Below are 14,358 nucleotides of genomic sequence, written 5' to 3' on the forward strand. Positions count from 1 at the left end.
TCCCCTAGTCCCCCTCAACAGACCCCAGTGTGTGATGCTCCCCTCCCTGTGTCCATGTGTTCTCATTGTTCATCACTCGCCTATGAGTGAGAACATGTGGTGTTTGATTTATCTATTCTTGCGTCAGTTTGCTGAGAATGATGGTTTCCAGATTCATCCAAGTCCCTGCAAAGGACACAAACACGTCATTTTTTATGGCTGCATAGTATTCCCTGGTGTGTATGTGCCACATTTTCCTTGTCCAGTCTATCATCGATGGCCATTTGGGTTGGTTTCAGGTCTTTGCTATCGTAAACAGTGCCGCAATGAACATATGTGTGCATGTCTTTATAATAGAATGATTTATAATCCTTTGGGCAAATACCCAGTAATGGGATTGCTGGGTCAAATGGAATTTCTATTTTTAATTAAAAAATGTGTGTACATCTGTGCCTGTAACCTCACTTTCTCATAAGGCATCTCCTCTTGAATTAGTTGGCATTTCCCTTGTGTGTGTCTTTGATTTTTCAGGCATTCCTCCTCAACAAGGGTACTAACAAAGGGTACAGGACATCTTCAATAATTACAGTTAAATATCAAATTCTATGTCACAGAATTCTGCAATTTTTAATGTGTAAGCTTACACATTATACTGTAATCATTATGCAAACATAAGAATTAAGTTATTTGAGACTCACCGATTCAAATGACTGTAGCTTACAAAATGCAGTAACAGAGCCCTCCAAATAATGAACCTTTTTATTTTACTCTACATATACTGAGTGAAACACAAACTTAGTTATTTTCATTCCAAACTCTTATTCAATCTTCCTCTCTCCCCAGCTCCTGCTTTTACAACTTCTACTACACTGTCATTTGGAAGAATGTTTTATGACAACAAGAGCAAAGTTCACCCAGCCACATTTTTTCTCATTGGAATCCCAGGTCTGGAAGACATCCACATGTGGATCTCCCTGCCTTTCTGCTCTGTTTACCTTTTGGCTTTGCTGGGCAATGCCACCATTCTGCTAGTCATCAAAGCAGAACAGACCCTCCGGGAGCCCATGTTCTACTTCCTGACCCTTCTTTCCACTATTGATTTGGCCCTTTCTACGACCTCTGTGCCTCGAATGCTGGGTATCTTCTGGTTTGATGCTCATGAGATTAACTTTGGAGCTTGTGTGACCCAGATGTTTCTGATCCATGCTTTCACTGGCATGGAGGCTGAAGTCTTACTGGCTATGGCTTTTGACCGTTACGTGGCCATCTGTGCTCCACTACGTTACACAGCCATCTTGACATCCCAGGTATTGGTGGGTATTAGCATGTGCATTGTAATTCGTCCAGTTTTACTTACAATTCCCATGATCTATCTTATCTATCGCCTACCATTTTGTCAGGCTCATATAATAGCCCATTCTTACTGTGAGCACATGGGCATTGCAAAATTGTCCTGTGCAAACATCCGTATCAATGCTATCTATGGGCTTTTTGTAGTTTCTTTCTTTGTCCTGAATCTGGTCCTTATTGGCATCTCGTATGTTTACATTCTCTCTGCTGTCTTCCGCCTCCCATCACATGATGCTCGGCTAAAAGCACTAAGCACATGTGGGTCTCATGTTGGGGTCATCTGTGTTTTTTATATCCCTTCAGTCTTCTCTTTCCTTACTCATCGATTTGGACACAAAATACCAGGTTACATTCATATTCTTGTTGCCAATCTCTATTTGATTATCCCACCCTCTCTCAACCCCATCATTTATGGGGTGAGGACCAAACAGATTAGAGAGCGAGTGCTCCACATGTTTACTAAAAAATAAGACTCTTACTATGTTCTTTTACTAAGGTCTTTGATCCTCCTATAAAGACTGATATTTTCTTGCATTAAGGAAAATCACCTGATTCTTACATCATTGCCCTCAACTTACAATACAAGTTGGTTTGTTCCTGGATGCTTACTAATAATGGATTTTAACACTGCAGACTCATCATTGTAGTTGAAGTTCAAAGACTGATGAACTATCTTGGAAGGGATATCCTGGGAGAGAGTTGTAGGGCCTTTGCCTGCATGACCTTGTGAAGTGTGCTTGTTAGCACAAGGCTGCTTCTTTTCCAGGGAAGGAACATATTAGACTGAGTGTTTTGTGACCAGTGATGAGAGATATGTGGCATTGGAAATTTACCCTGTAAACCACTTTATTTATTCCTTTATTTTTTTTCTTATTTTCTTCCTTTTTTTTCTTTCATTCTTTTTCTCTTACTTCTATTTATTCATGCATCATGCCTTTGATGAATCCTTAAATTTATATTCATTCAATGTCTGGCCCGATGGAGCTTGCATTCTGTTGTCCTCTTACAAAGCCAATTTCATGGGTTCAAAACAATCATTGCCAAATCTGTAGCTCAAGTGAAATCATCATCTGCCAAATACATAAGACTCAGTGCAATAACACCCAAAACAAAAAAATATGTAATTTCAAACCTATTTCTCAGTAATACCAGCATAACTTATCACTGATTGCTTTTTGGAATTTATGCCCATAACATAAGCGTAAGTGTGGTCTTGTTATAATCCAATTAGGCATAGCAGTTTTACATCTGTGATATATGGAAGTCTTTGCCTATCACTTTTTCTGGTATTCTCTCAATCTACATTTGACCCTAAAAGACTCTATTACAAAATCCAAGACCTCTCTTTCCAGCCTGTGATCTATCATTTGTTCTTCCACAGACTTTAAGGTAGAATATGTCATATCTAGCTGTTGATAGCCACATTTCACATGATACTGAAGGTTTTCAATTTATTTAATAAGACTTCCAAAGACCAACCAATTAATTACCTTTTGAATTATCAAACTTGTCACATTGCTTTTTACAATTATACTCATTTTGTCTTATGTAAGTTATTTAAAATATAAACAAATATGTAACAAAAAGTTTTGTGCCTGCAACCAAGAATTAACTTTTTATATGGCATTCCTCTCAAAGAGGATGTTTAATAACATGCACACAGCACTAAAGTTAATATCACCTTTAACACTGCCCCAGCAGATTTCTCTCCCAATTTTCCAGAGGCAAAGGCTAGCATGTGTATTTTCAAATTGCAAAGTTTTAGATTTACAACCAACCACAGTATTTTTGTTACATCATTTGTTATTTATTTATATGGATTAAAGTACTCTGTGTTTTGCTTTGTAACATTAATTTCATTTATATTTTCATTTACTAAGAGATAGTTCATCTTATTATTTTTAATTACAACGCATGAGGGACATCTTTGAATATATTTTTAGTTAACTTATCTGGGTTTTATTCTTTAAAGTAGAATTATTAGGTAGCAGGTTTACAACCAATTGGAATATATTTCTGCTTTCTTGATATTTGTTTTTGATTCACTTTCTAATTTTACATTTCCTGTTGCTTTCCCTTTTTTTCACTTTCATGCTTTTTGTTATTTTAGTTTCCTTTGTTAATAAAAAATCTCCCCCACTGTAGTTTAGAAATTGCATATCCGTTATCTGTTTTTTTGTTTTATTTTTGAGACAGAGTTTCACTCTTGTTACCCAGGCTGGAATGCAATGGCGCGATCTCGGCTCACCACAACCTCTGCCTCCTGGGTTCAAGCAATTCTCCTGCCTCAGCCTCCCGAGTAGCTGGGACTACAGGCACGCGCCATCATGCACAGCTAATTTTTGTATTTTTAGTCGAGATGGGGTTTCACCTTGTTGACCAGGCTGGTCTCGATCTCTTGACCTCGTGATCTACCCTCCTTGGCCTCCCAAAGTGCTGGAATTATAGGTGTGAGCCACCGCGCCCGGCCTTGTTATCTGTTTTTTTATTGGGCATTATTAAAAATCTAAGTTTTCCAATCTTATCTTTCTCTTTTCTAACAAACGCTAATTAGTAACTACCCTACTCTGAAGAAACAAACATTAATCCTATTCTAACTTTTGTTGTTTTTCTTCTACATTCATCTCTCTCATGTTGCTGCCATCTGGAACATTCCTTCCCTGTTTAAAAGTAGAAATAAAAACATTTTAAAAGGCTGTATATATACACACATACATATATACATTCAAATTTTATTTTATTTTAGTTTCAGATGTAACATGTAACATGTACAGGTTTGTTGCGTAAGTATAGTGAATGTTGCTGAGGTTTGGGCTTTTCATTATCCTGTCACCCATGTAGTGAACACAATACCTGATAGGTAGTTTTTAACACTTGCCTCTATCTCTTCCTCCCCTCTTTTAAAATCTCCAATGTTTATTGTTCTCATGTTTGTGTCTATGTGACCCAATGCTTAGCTTCCACTTAGGAAGGAGAGCATGCAATATTTGCTTTTGTGTTTCTTCATTAATTTACTTAGGATAATGACCCCCTGGTGCATCCATGTTGCTTCAAAGGACATGCTTTTGTACTTTTTATGGCTGTGTAATGTTCTATTACATATATGTATGTATCACATTTTCTTTATCTAATCTGTTGTTGATGAACATCGGGTTGATTCTATGACTTTGCTGCTGTGAATAGTGCTGAACAAACATACAAGTGCAGGTGTCTTTTTGGCAGAGCAATTTATTTTTCTTTGAGTATAAGGACACATCTAATATTCCCCACTCCAGCCATGCTGCCAGACACAACAGACCCCACATTTCAGCCAATTACCTCCTGTTCCTGTAATAACTGATGATAATTTTATGTCTAAATGTGTCTTTATTTACCTTTATACTTTAATAACAGGACAAATGTTTATAGAACTTTGGAACTAAGTTTTATTCTATCCACTTTCTAAATTAATTGTTCCACATTTTTCTAGCAATTAGTGCTATAATTAAAAAATATAATTCCAAAACTTTTTCTTGCTTTTGAAATATTTTTTCTCTGTTCTTTGGAAAGCATTTTGATGTTATAAACTTTCATTTTATTGAGTCTAGCTTTGTAATTTTTAAATAAATAATGTTTGGTATTCTGTAGGTCCTTACATTATGAAACTATATCTTCATTATATCTGAGAGTTTTAAAATGTTATTCCTTTAATCATTTCCTTACCAATTTCGCTATTTTTCTGTAAATACTTTAAAGTTTAATTTTTTAATCTTTCTTTCATGTATTTTAACTTTATTTTCTTCCATCATTTTATCAATTTTACTGTGGTGCTGAAAATTCATCCACCAATTATTAAAACTCACTATTTTGATTGTCAGCAGTTTGCATGCTATTCTTTTCTCAATATAATCATTTTTCAACACTTAGATATTCTATTTACGATTCTTTTCATTAAAAAACTATGTCTTCTTCATGTTTGTAGTTTCTCTCTCTCTCCCTCTCCTTCTTTCTCTCTTATTCTATGTTCTCTTATTTTTAATGTTACTGTGAAAGAAAAATAAAATCTGAAGACCCCTAAGCCACTATTCCAAAAGGGAAAGTTAAGTTTGGACACTGAATCATATACAAAAGATTGCCTTTCCTTTTGTTCCTAAATAGATATCTTCCCAGATGGCCTCCCTCACTCTAACAATGTAAATTAACAGACTATCTCCATGGGTATGGGACAAGAGGAGACTAGAAATCATCCTACAGTCCACCCCAAGAAAAATGCCTATTTGACTTCTTCTTTTATTCTGTGTTTGTCTTATGTAAAGTGTAGATTTACTAAGCATGAGATAATTACGTAATAGACTGTCCCTCTACTCTCTCCTTTTCACATGCAACAGATGGATTCAAGGAGTGTTAATCAAAGCCTCAAAATAATGTAACTGCTTGTCTAATTTTTTCTAACCCTCCCCTTTTTACTTTCCTCTTTCCACTCCCACCTGTTTTTTCTCCCTTAAATATTAACACCTCATTGGAAAAAGTACAAGCCACAGATGCTACTGTGACTTGTGTCTCTTTCCTTGGTGTGTCCTCAAATTTTGCAAAATAAACCTCTAAGTCAATTTAGACTTGTGCCTGATACTTCTTTTGGTTTTCACTAACAATTCCATGTATTTTTAAATCCTCATCTGGTTTCTTGTTAATTCTATTTAACAAAATTTCTTGCTATATGATTATCTCTTTAAAAAAAAAAAAGTTGTAAGCTATCCCTGAATGTTTCATGACTATTTACTGTGAACTTTTCTTTGCCACAGTATTTCTTGATAGACCCCTAAATGATGATAGGTAAGCAATCTTTACAGTTGAATTTTTTTAGAGTGTATATTCTAAGATGGAGATTTGACTTTAAGAAGCTTATTTGGATGTGATAGAATGCAGAATAATGATCCCCTAAAGCTAACAATGACCTAATGCCCAAATTTTGAATATGTTGTTTCATAGCAAAGAAGAATAAGTTTACAATGAAATTAAGGTGCTAATCAACTAATTTGAAGTTAGGGAAACTATCCTGGATTATCAAAGGTGAGCTCAATATAATCACAGGGTTTCTTACAAGTAGAAGACAGAAGCAGAAAGGTTAGATTCAGAGAAGAAAATGTGAAAATAAAGCAAGGTCAGAGTAAGCCTTTATATAGCGGTACCAATCAGTCATGACCGAGCTCTCCTGGCAGGAGTAATTTGATTTTGGGCAAAGAGTTCTCATTAATCAAGAGAAAAGACAAAGAGAGATTTAGAAAGTGTTCTCAGTCACATTACCAGTAGTTGCATCATTGAGAGAAATGAATACTTTGTATCTGGGATATGGATAGCATGCCATGGCATCCACAAGCAAACCTAACCAGGATATGGTTTTCTTATAGTGGAGACACTACTGTATAACTCCATCTAATTTTTTAGCAATTTGCTCTTTGTTCCTTCTTGCCTCTTGAAAATCTCAAAGCCCTCAAAAACATTAATATTTCTTCCCATGTTTAAATTTCAATTACTGCTTATTTGCAGGCATATTCTAGACTGCTTGTTCTTGTTCTCTAATAGTTGTCCTTTTGATTTTGAAGTTATTGCACATACACACGCACACACACACACAATTCATTTTTAAAAAAATCAATTGTAATATAGCTAGAGCTTTGTGGGGGAAATGACCATAGTTGCACAAACTACCAATTTGACAACGAAGACTGTCAAATTATTGCTTCAAAGCACAGGAAAGCATTTTTTTAACGTATCCTGTTTGACAATAGAACTAAGCTAAGCGATCATTTTAGTTAATTATTTATTTGTGATAGTTTTCATTGTTAAATTGTTTTATAATCATCATTTAACTATTTTAAACTCCGTATGTTAGGAGAAGAAATAATGTTATCTATAATTCAATGACTCAAAGACATTTTGACATTTCAATGCTATTTGAAACATGTTGCTCTTTATTTTTTCTTTATAGTGTTGGAATTAAATCATATATTAACTCATGCAATTTCATGTATACTTATGAACAGAGGGATGTACATTATGGATAGTTTCTTAGTGCATTGTTATTTTAATGGAAACTCAATTTCTTTAGTTGAATAATCTAATTTTTTTTCATGCACTCACAGTTTACTGTTGAACAATGCATTGGTTAGGATCACCAATTCTTCCTGCAGTTCAGTATGTGTGTATAACTTTTTACTACCCCCAAACTTAACATCTATTATAATAGCCTGCTTTTGACAAGAAGCCTTACCAGTAATGTAAGCAGAAAATTAACACATATTTTGTGAGCTGTCTGTGTTATATACTATATTATATTATAAAGTAAGCTAGAGAAAGAATGTTATTAAGATAATTATAGAAAGAAACATATATTTTCTATTTATTAAGTGGAAGTGGATTATTATAAAGGTCTTTATCCTCCTTGTCTTCATGTTGAGCAGTCTGAGGAGAAAAACAAAGAGGAGAGGCTTGTTTTGCTATCTCAGATGTGGCAGGAGTGAAAAAAGAAAAAAATCCACGTATAAAGAGATCTACATAGTTCCTACCTGTGTTGTTCAAGAGTAAGCTGTATTTTGTTTTTGAAGCAATTGAAAACAGTATAAGAAATACTTGGGGCATGAAGCTCATTCTATGTTTAAAACAGAGAAAGTAATTTTCGTTTTTTAAATTTTAATTTTATTTATTATTTTATTTCTTCATAAAGCCCCATTAAACATTTTCTGTCATTTTCTTTCAGCTTGTAGTGAACCTTTAGCATTTCCTGTAGTATAGTTTAGCTGACAATAAAATATGTGCTTTTATTTATATGAAGCAATTTTTACAGGTTACTCAAAAGGAAATGTAACATCTGAATGGGACTTTAAAATATAAATAAATTGAATTGGTAATCAAAATATTTCCCACAAAAAGAAGCCCAAGCCCAGATGGCTTCACCGATGATAACTTCTATATGTTTAGAGAGGAATTAATACAGCTCCAATCCGTATAAACTTACAAAAAATATGAGGAAAGAGATCCCAATTAATTCTATGAGGTCGTTATTACCCTAATACCTACACCAGACAAAGACATTGCAAGAATGAAAACTGCAGACCAATATCCCTTATGGATATAGGGGCAAAAATACTCAACATAATACTGGCAAATTGAATCTAGCAACATATTTTTAAAAAGATAAGATTAAATGGGATTTATCCCAGTAACTCAAATTTGATTTAACATATGAAAATAATAAAGTATTACAGTACATTAACAAAGTAAGGTGCGGTGGCTCAAGCCTGTAATCCCAGCACTTTGGGAGGCCGAGGCGGGTGGATCACGAGGTCAAGAGATCGAGACCATCCTGGTCAACATGGTGAAACCCTGTCTCTACTAAAAATACAAAAAATTAGCTGGGCATGGTGGCACGTGCCTGTAATCCCAGCTACTCAGGAGGCTGAGGCAGGAGAATCGCCTGAACCCAGGAGGCAGAGGTTGCGGTGAGCCGAGATCACGCCATTGCACTCCAGCCTGGGTAACAAGAGCGAAACTCCGTCTCAAAAAAAAAAAAAAAAAAAAAAAAAAAAAAAGAGTGATACCATAAGATCATCCCCATAGATACAGATAAAACATCTAATAAAATTTAATATTCTTGGACAGCCATGGTGGCTTATGCCTATAATTCCAGCACTTTGGGAGGCTGAGGTGGCAGATCACCTGAGGTCAGAAATTCAAGACCAGCCTGGCCAACATGGTAAAAATCCATCTCTGCTAAAAATACAGAAATTAACTGTATTGGTTGCTATTCCTTTTCCATTCCTTGTTCCAGCAATAATATTTTCTTTATATATTTATAGATCTGTTTGGTTCTGATTCCATATATAACAGGATTGAGCATTGGTGGCATCACAACATAGAGATTGGCTAAGAGTATATGGATATAGCGGGGAACATTTTGGCCAAAGCGATGAGTCATAAAGGAAAAGAGGGCTGGTGTATAGAAGGCAAGGATTACGCACACGTGTGAACCACACGTGCTGAGGGACTTGAGTCGGGCTTCACGGGAAGGAAGACGGAAAACAGCACGAAGTATCTGCACGTAAGAAAGGGCAATGGCTGTGATGTCAAACACTAGATTACAAATGGCACATAAACCATAAATAATATTGATTTTGATGCTGGCACAAGATAGACGAGCAAGACCCATGTGCTCACAGTAGGTGTGGGGAATGACATGATTTCCACAGAAGGGCAACCGCAAAATAAGAAATATAAAGGGAATGACAAAAATAAAAGCCCTCACAAACACACCAAGACTAATCACAGAAATGACCTTGTTGGTGAGGATGGTGCTGTATTGGAGCGGGTTGCAGATGGCCACATAGCGGTCATAAGCCATTGCCACGAGCACTGCTGACTCCATAAGTGTGAAGTTGTGGATAAAAAACATCTGGGTGAGGCAGGCCTCAAAGATGATCTCTCTGAGATTGATCCAGAAGATCCCAAGCATCTTAGGGATGGTAGCTGTTGAAAGGCCCAAGTCAATGGTGGCCAACATGGCCAGGAAGTAGAACATGGGCTGGTGTAGCCTCCTCTCAGTCCTGATCACCAGCAGAATAGTGAAGTTCCCTATGAGTGCAATCATGTACACAGCACAAAGGGGAAAGCCAATCCAGCTGTGAAGTGTTTCTAGTCCTGGGATTCCCAGCAACAGGAAGGAGGAGGGATGAAACTGGGTGTCATTAGGAAGTAACATCCAGCTTGTGAATGCATAAGTCCACAGTCTACAGAAATTTATGCTCACCCAATCTGCATGTCGCCACACAGGGTTCTGCAGTTTAGAGACAAAAATTTAATATAAAAAACATATATTTGTGTACATGTCTTTTTACAGAAAATTCTATCACTGTGAAATGTACTGTGTACAGAGGACTTTAGATGAGTAAAAAACATCTCAGGGATAAATTCTTAGATTAATTTAAAATAAAATGAAATGAAATGTTCTATATGATACTTTCAACTTTGCTAGCATTCTACTCTTCCTAAAGCCTATTAATATAGCCTCATTGCCAATATTATGCTAAGATTTGCCTGAATACTTTTTACATTAGCTATCCTCTCTCATTATTGCCATCATCACCATAGAACCCCTTTGAATTTTGAACGAGATAGGGTTTTCCTAGCCCTTAAATGTAGTGGTGGAAATTAATTCCAGTTGATTGAATGATAACACATTGAGATCAACACATAGGGTGGGTACTCTCTATTCAATAAACACCCAAACTAATCAAAATTTATGCCAAAATATACTAAAAATCACTTAAAGGTTTAAAATTGGTCCATTTTCCAAATATTTACTCATTATTACTGTAAAATAAAATACAGAATAATAGTGAAAACAGCAGCATCAACTACCAATTATTGAAGTACTGCCTATTATTTGAAAAGTTTCTCTATGTGCAAAATCATCTCTAATTTATAAAAATAACACCCTTCAAGGAGGATATTAATTTTTCATATTTTCCATATAAGTGATCTACGGATCAATGAGTTTAAGAGCCTTGTCAGATGTTTAAAATGCTTTTAATGGAAGCTCTAGGAAATTAAGATAGGGATAACAATATTGAATTGACATGAAAGAAAAATAGAAAGAAAGGAAGGCATAATGAATGACTTACCTGTGTTATACACGCTGGATAAAACACATATACACACATAATATTACACACAGGTTAAACAAATACACGTTTTTCAAAACTCATAACATCCATCTGAATAACACATGTCACATGTATCTCTAGCTTAAAGCTGAGGCAATCATTACTTTAGGAATTTAAGCTACATGTCAAATGTTTAAAAACAGGTGAGAAAAATAGAAGCATTAGAATATTAGATTTATGATAATACATTCATTTTGAGTTTTTAATTAGTTAATTAGTTAACTTTTGAGACAGAGTGACACTCTTGTCACCCTGGCTGGAGTGTAGTGGCATGATCTCAGCTCACTGCAACCTCCGCCTCACAGGTTCAAATGATTCTCCTGTCTCAGCCTCCAGAGTAGCTGGGATGACAAGTGTGCACACTTGGATAATTTTTTGTATTTTTAGTAGAGACGGGGTTTTGGCAAGTTGGCCAGGCTGGTCTCAAACTCCTGGACTTAAGTGATCTGACCACCTTCGCCTGCCAAAGTGCTGGGATTACAGGCGTGAGCCACTGTACTTGGCCTCAATCATTTTCAAAGTTAACTGAATTTATCTAATCTGTCTTCATGTACCTTGATTATAATATTTGATGGGGAAGTATTTTCAGAGCATTTCTGTCCATGGAAAGCTTTTACTGTTCCATAGAAAAATGCCTTATTCAAGATTAGAGAGCTTAACAAGATTACTACCCAAATTAATGATAGTGATAAGGAAGTAAATCATATGCTATATGTCTATCCCCCATTTTATGAAATGTGGTATATATAACAGGCAAAATAAAGAATAAAGACTACTAGAAAAAAATTGTGTACATAAAATAATCATCTTCTTGAAAAAGAGGTAAATGAACAAAATTACAGGCATCATTGTTTGAATACATAAGACTTCATAAAATATGACTAATGGTTGTCAGAAGGCATAAAAATAGAAATATTGGGCACAACAATATTTTGCTGATAAACAAGTGCCACCCATCCAGTGTACCATGTCACACCAAACATTTTTCATGTGTTAAAATCTATTCTGAATGAAAATACAACTATAAAATCACTAAGCTAATTTTTTAGTGAAATAAAATAACCCCACTTTTAAGAGAGTTTTTTTGTGAGAATAACCACTGAATAAGTTACATATGTATGACTTCTTTAATCTGTGCAGAATTGCATAGTTCCTTCGGAACAACTATGTTTTGGACACCAAGGTAGCATTTCAAACAGCCATACCTCAATCAATGTGAACCAGGGATACTTAAGGAGATTATCAGACAGAAATGATTTCTGAAAGGAAAAACAAAGAAATCAAACACAGATTTATTCATTATTTTATTCTTATAGTTATAACTCCATTTCAAGCTAACAACTTAACCTTCAATCTTGCACTAATTTATAAGAACTCTATACTTACTCTCCTGTGCACACATTTTATGTATGTTATTGATGTCAGAGATTATTTTATATTTCCATCAATTAACAACTTTTTGGGTTATAGTTATTCTTAATACTTTTTTCTTTTACTTTTATAGTAGTGTTAAAAGTGATTAATTCATCAGTTTAGTATCACATTATTTAGCATTTGTATATGTATTTACCAGTGAGATTCATACTTTCATATGTGCTATTTAGCATCCTTTCATTTCAGAATGAATTCCATTTAGCACATCTTATAAGGCAGTTCTAGTGGTGACAAATTCCCTCAGTGTTGTCTGTTGGGTAAAGTCTTTCATTTGCAAAGGACAGGCTGGGTTGAGTGAATATAGTGATCTCATTTGGCAGGGTTTTTTTTTTTTCCCTCCCAACATTTTGAATATATCTTCCCACTCTTTCCTGGCTTACAATGTTTCTGCTGAGAAATTTGCTGATAATCAAGGAAGGGTTGCCTTGTGTGTTATAAATTACTTTTCTTTTGATGCTGCCAAAATTTTCTTTGTGTTTACAATTTAATCAGACACAAGTGCAATTTCTTATGGTCAGAAATGTATAACCTAAAAATGTACCTCTGAACCAAAAATAAAAGTTAATAAAAGCTTAGAACTAAAACTAGGAATATCTATATATTTCTGGTGACAAAGACTGCCAACAAGTAAACAATATCACCCTTCAAGGAAGAAGAAACAATTGAAATTATCTAAAAATATGTGAAAATGGGCTGTGAGAGCATAACAGGGTGTATAATCTGTCCTCACTGCACTGAAACTCTTCATTTTAACATCCTACCCAACACCTAGCTGAAATTAAAACTGTTCTAGTTAAGTTAATTACTGATCTCTGGACACCAAACCCAGACAAATATCCCTATCTCATCCTACAACTGCCAGCAGCGTGTGACACTCGATCATTCTGTTCTTTGAAACGTAGTATATATCACCAAATGTATATTTACATGTTTTGTTAAAAAGTGAGTGCATACGTAAGTGTATATATACTAGTTTATGTGTATACACACACACACACACACACTTTGCTTAAATAGCAAGCTATATATATACACATATGCAAACACACATATGTTTGTATGTGTGTTTGTGTATATATGTGTGTGTGTATTTTGAAGTATATATACTTTGAAATATTTATTTGTTATATATTTTGACAATTTAGTTAGACACAGTGGGACTTCTTACAGTAGGAAATGAATGGCAAACCTGCACATGTACCCTGAACATAACATATTCTTATTTTCATTTCTGATCTTTAGCACTGTCATCACTATTTCTTTTCTGCAATACTTTGTTAGTGTTTTATCTCATTCTTTCCACTCTTGAGCCATTCTTCCCAAATCTATGTTTTATAGCAGGTAGTAAATTCTTGAAAAACAGAGCAACAAGAATGAAACATAGGCAAGTCAAGTCATTTCTCAGCTAACAAGGTAAGTTCTTCCTACAGCTTTCAGAGTAAAAGAAAAGACTCACTTATCTTCCTTCTCATCATTGTGCTCTTTTGCTCAAATTCCTTAGCTTGCTTCCCCTACAGCTTTACTCTTTATGACATCAAACTGCATTGCCATTCTTGTTCACCAAACTACAGGCATTTTTTCACTCTTTCTCTTGGTTTAAAAGTTCAAACCTATTTTTACCACTCTATTAAAACATTTTCTATCCAGTTTTCTAAAACAGCCAACCACGTCTTCCTTTATGTTACTGTATCACAAACGCTATTTTTTCCTACACAATTTTCTCTCCACCCATATCCCCCCCTCTAACTTCCTAAAGCCAATCTCTTTTTCCTTCAGCCAATCTTTTCTTCCCTGCTTCTTTTCACAAATGGCAGTTGTTTCCCCCCCTAGCTCTGCGCTCCTCCTTCCATTGGACTTATAAATTGTGTAGGCTACTTCCATTTACCCATCCCTTAAT

General features: G+C 35.2%; 2 protein-coding genes across 2 annotated transcripts; one reads left to right on the forward strand and one right to left on the reverse strand.

The window, feature by feature from the left end:
• Positions 1–863: 863 nt before the first annotated feature.
• On the forward strand, positions 864–1,799 carry LOC116525297 (olfactory receptor 52J3). The gene has a single exon (XM_032241098.1). It carries the CDS (start codon positions 864–866, stop codon positions 1,797–1,799), a length of 936 nt encoding a protein of 311 aa, XP_032096989.1.
• A 7,304-nt stretch (positions 1,800–9,103) lies between these two features.
• On the reverse strand, positions 9,104–10,097 carry LOC116525298 (olfactory receptor 52E2). The gene has a single exon (XM_032241099.1). It carries the CDS (start codon positions 10,061–10,063, stop codon positions 9,110–9,112), a length of 954 nt encoding a protein of 317 aa, XP_032096990.1. The 5' UTR covers positions 10,064–10,097; the 3' UTR covers positions 9,104–9,109.
• Between the last annotated feature and the right edge of the window lie 4,261 nt (positions 10,098–14,358).

This window comes from Sapajus apella, unplaced genomic scaffold (genome assembly GCF_009761245.1).
Source record: "Sapajus apella isolate SASKATOON/1434 unplaced genomic scaffold, GSC_monkey_1.0 scaffold47, whole genome shotgun sequence".
NCBI lineage: Eukaryota > Metazoa > Chordata > Mammalia > Primates > Cebidae > Sapajus > Sapajus apella.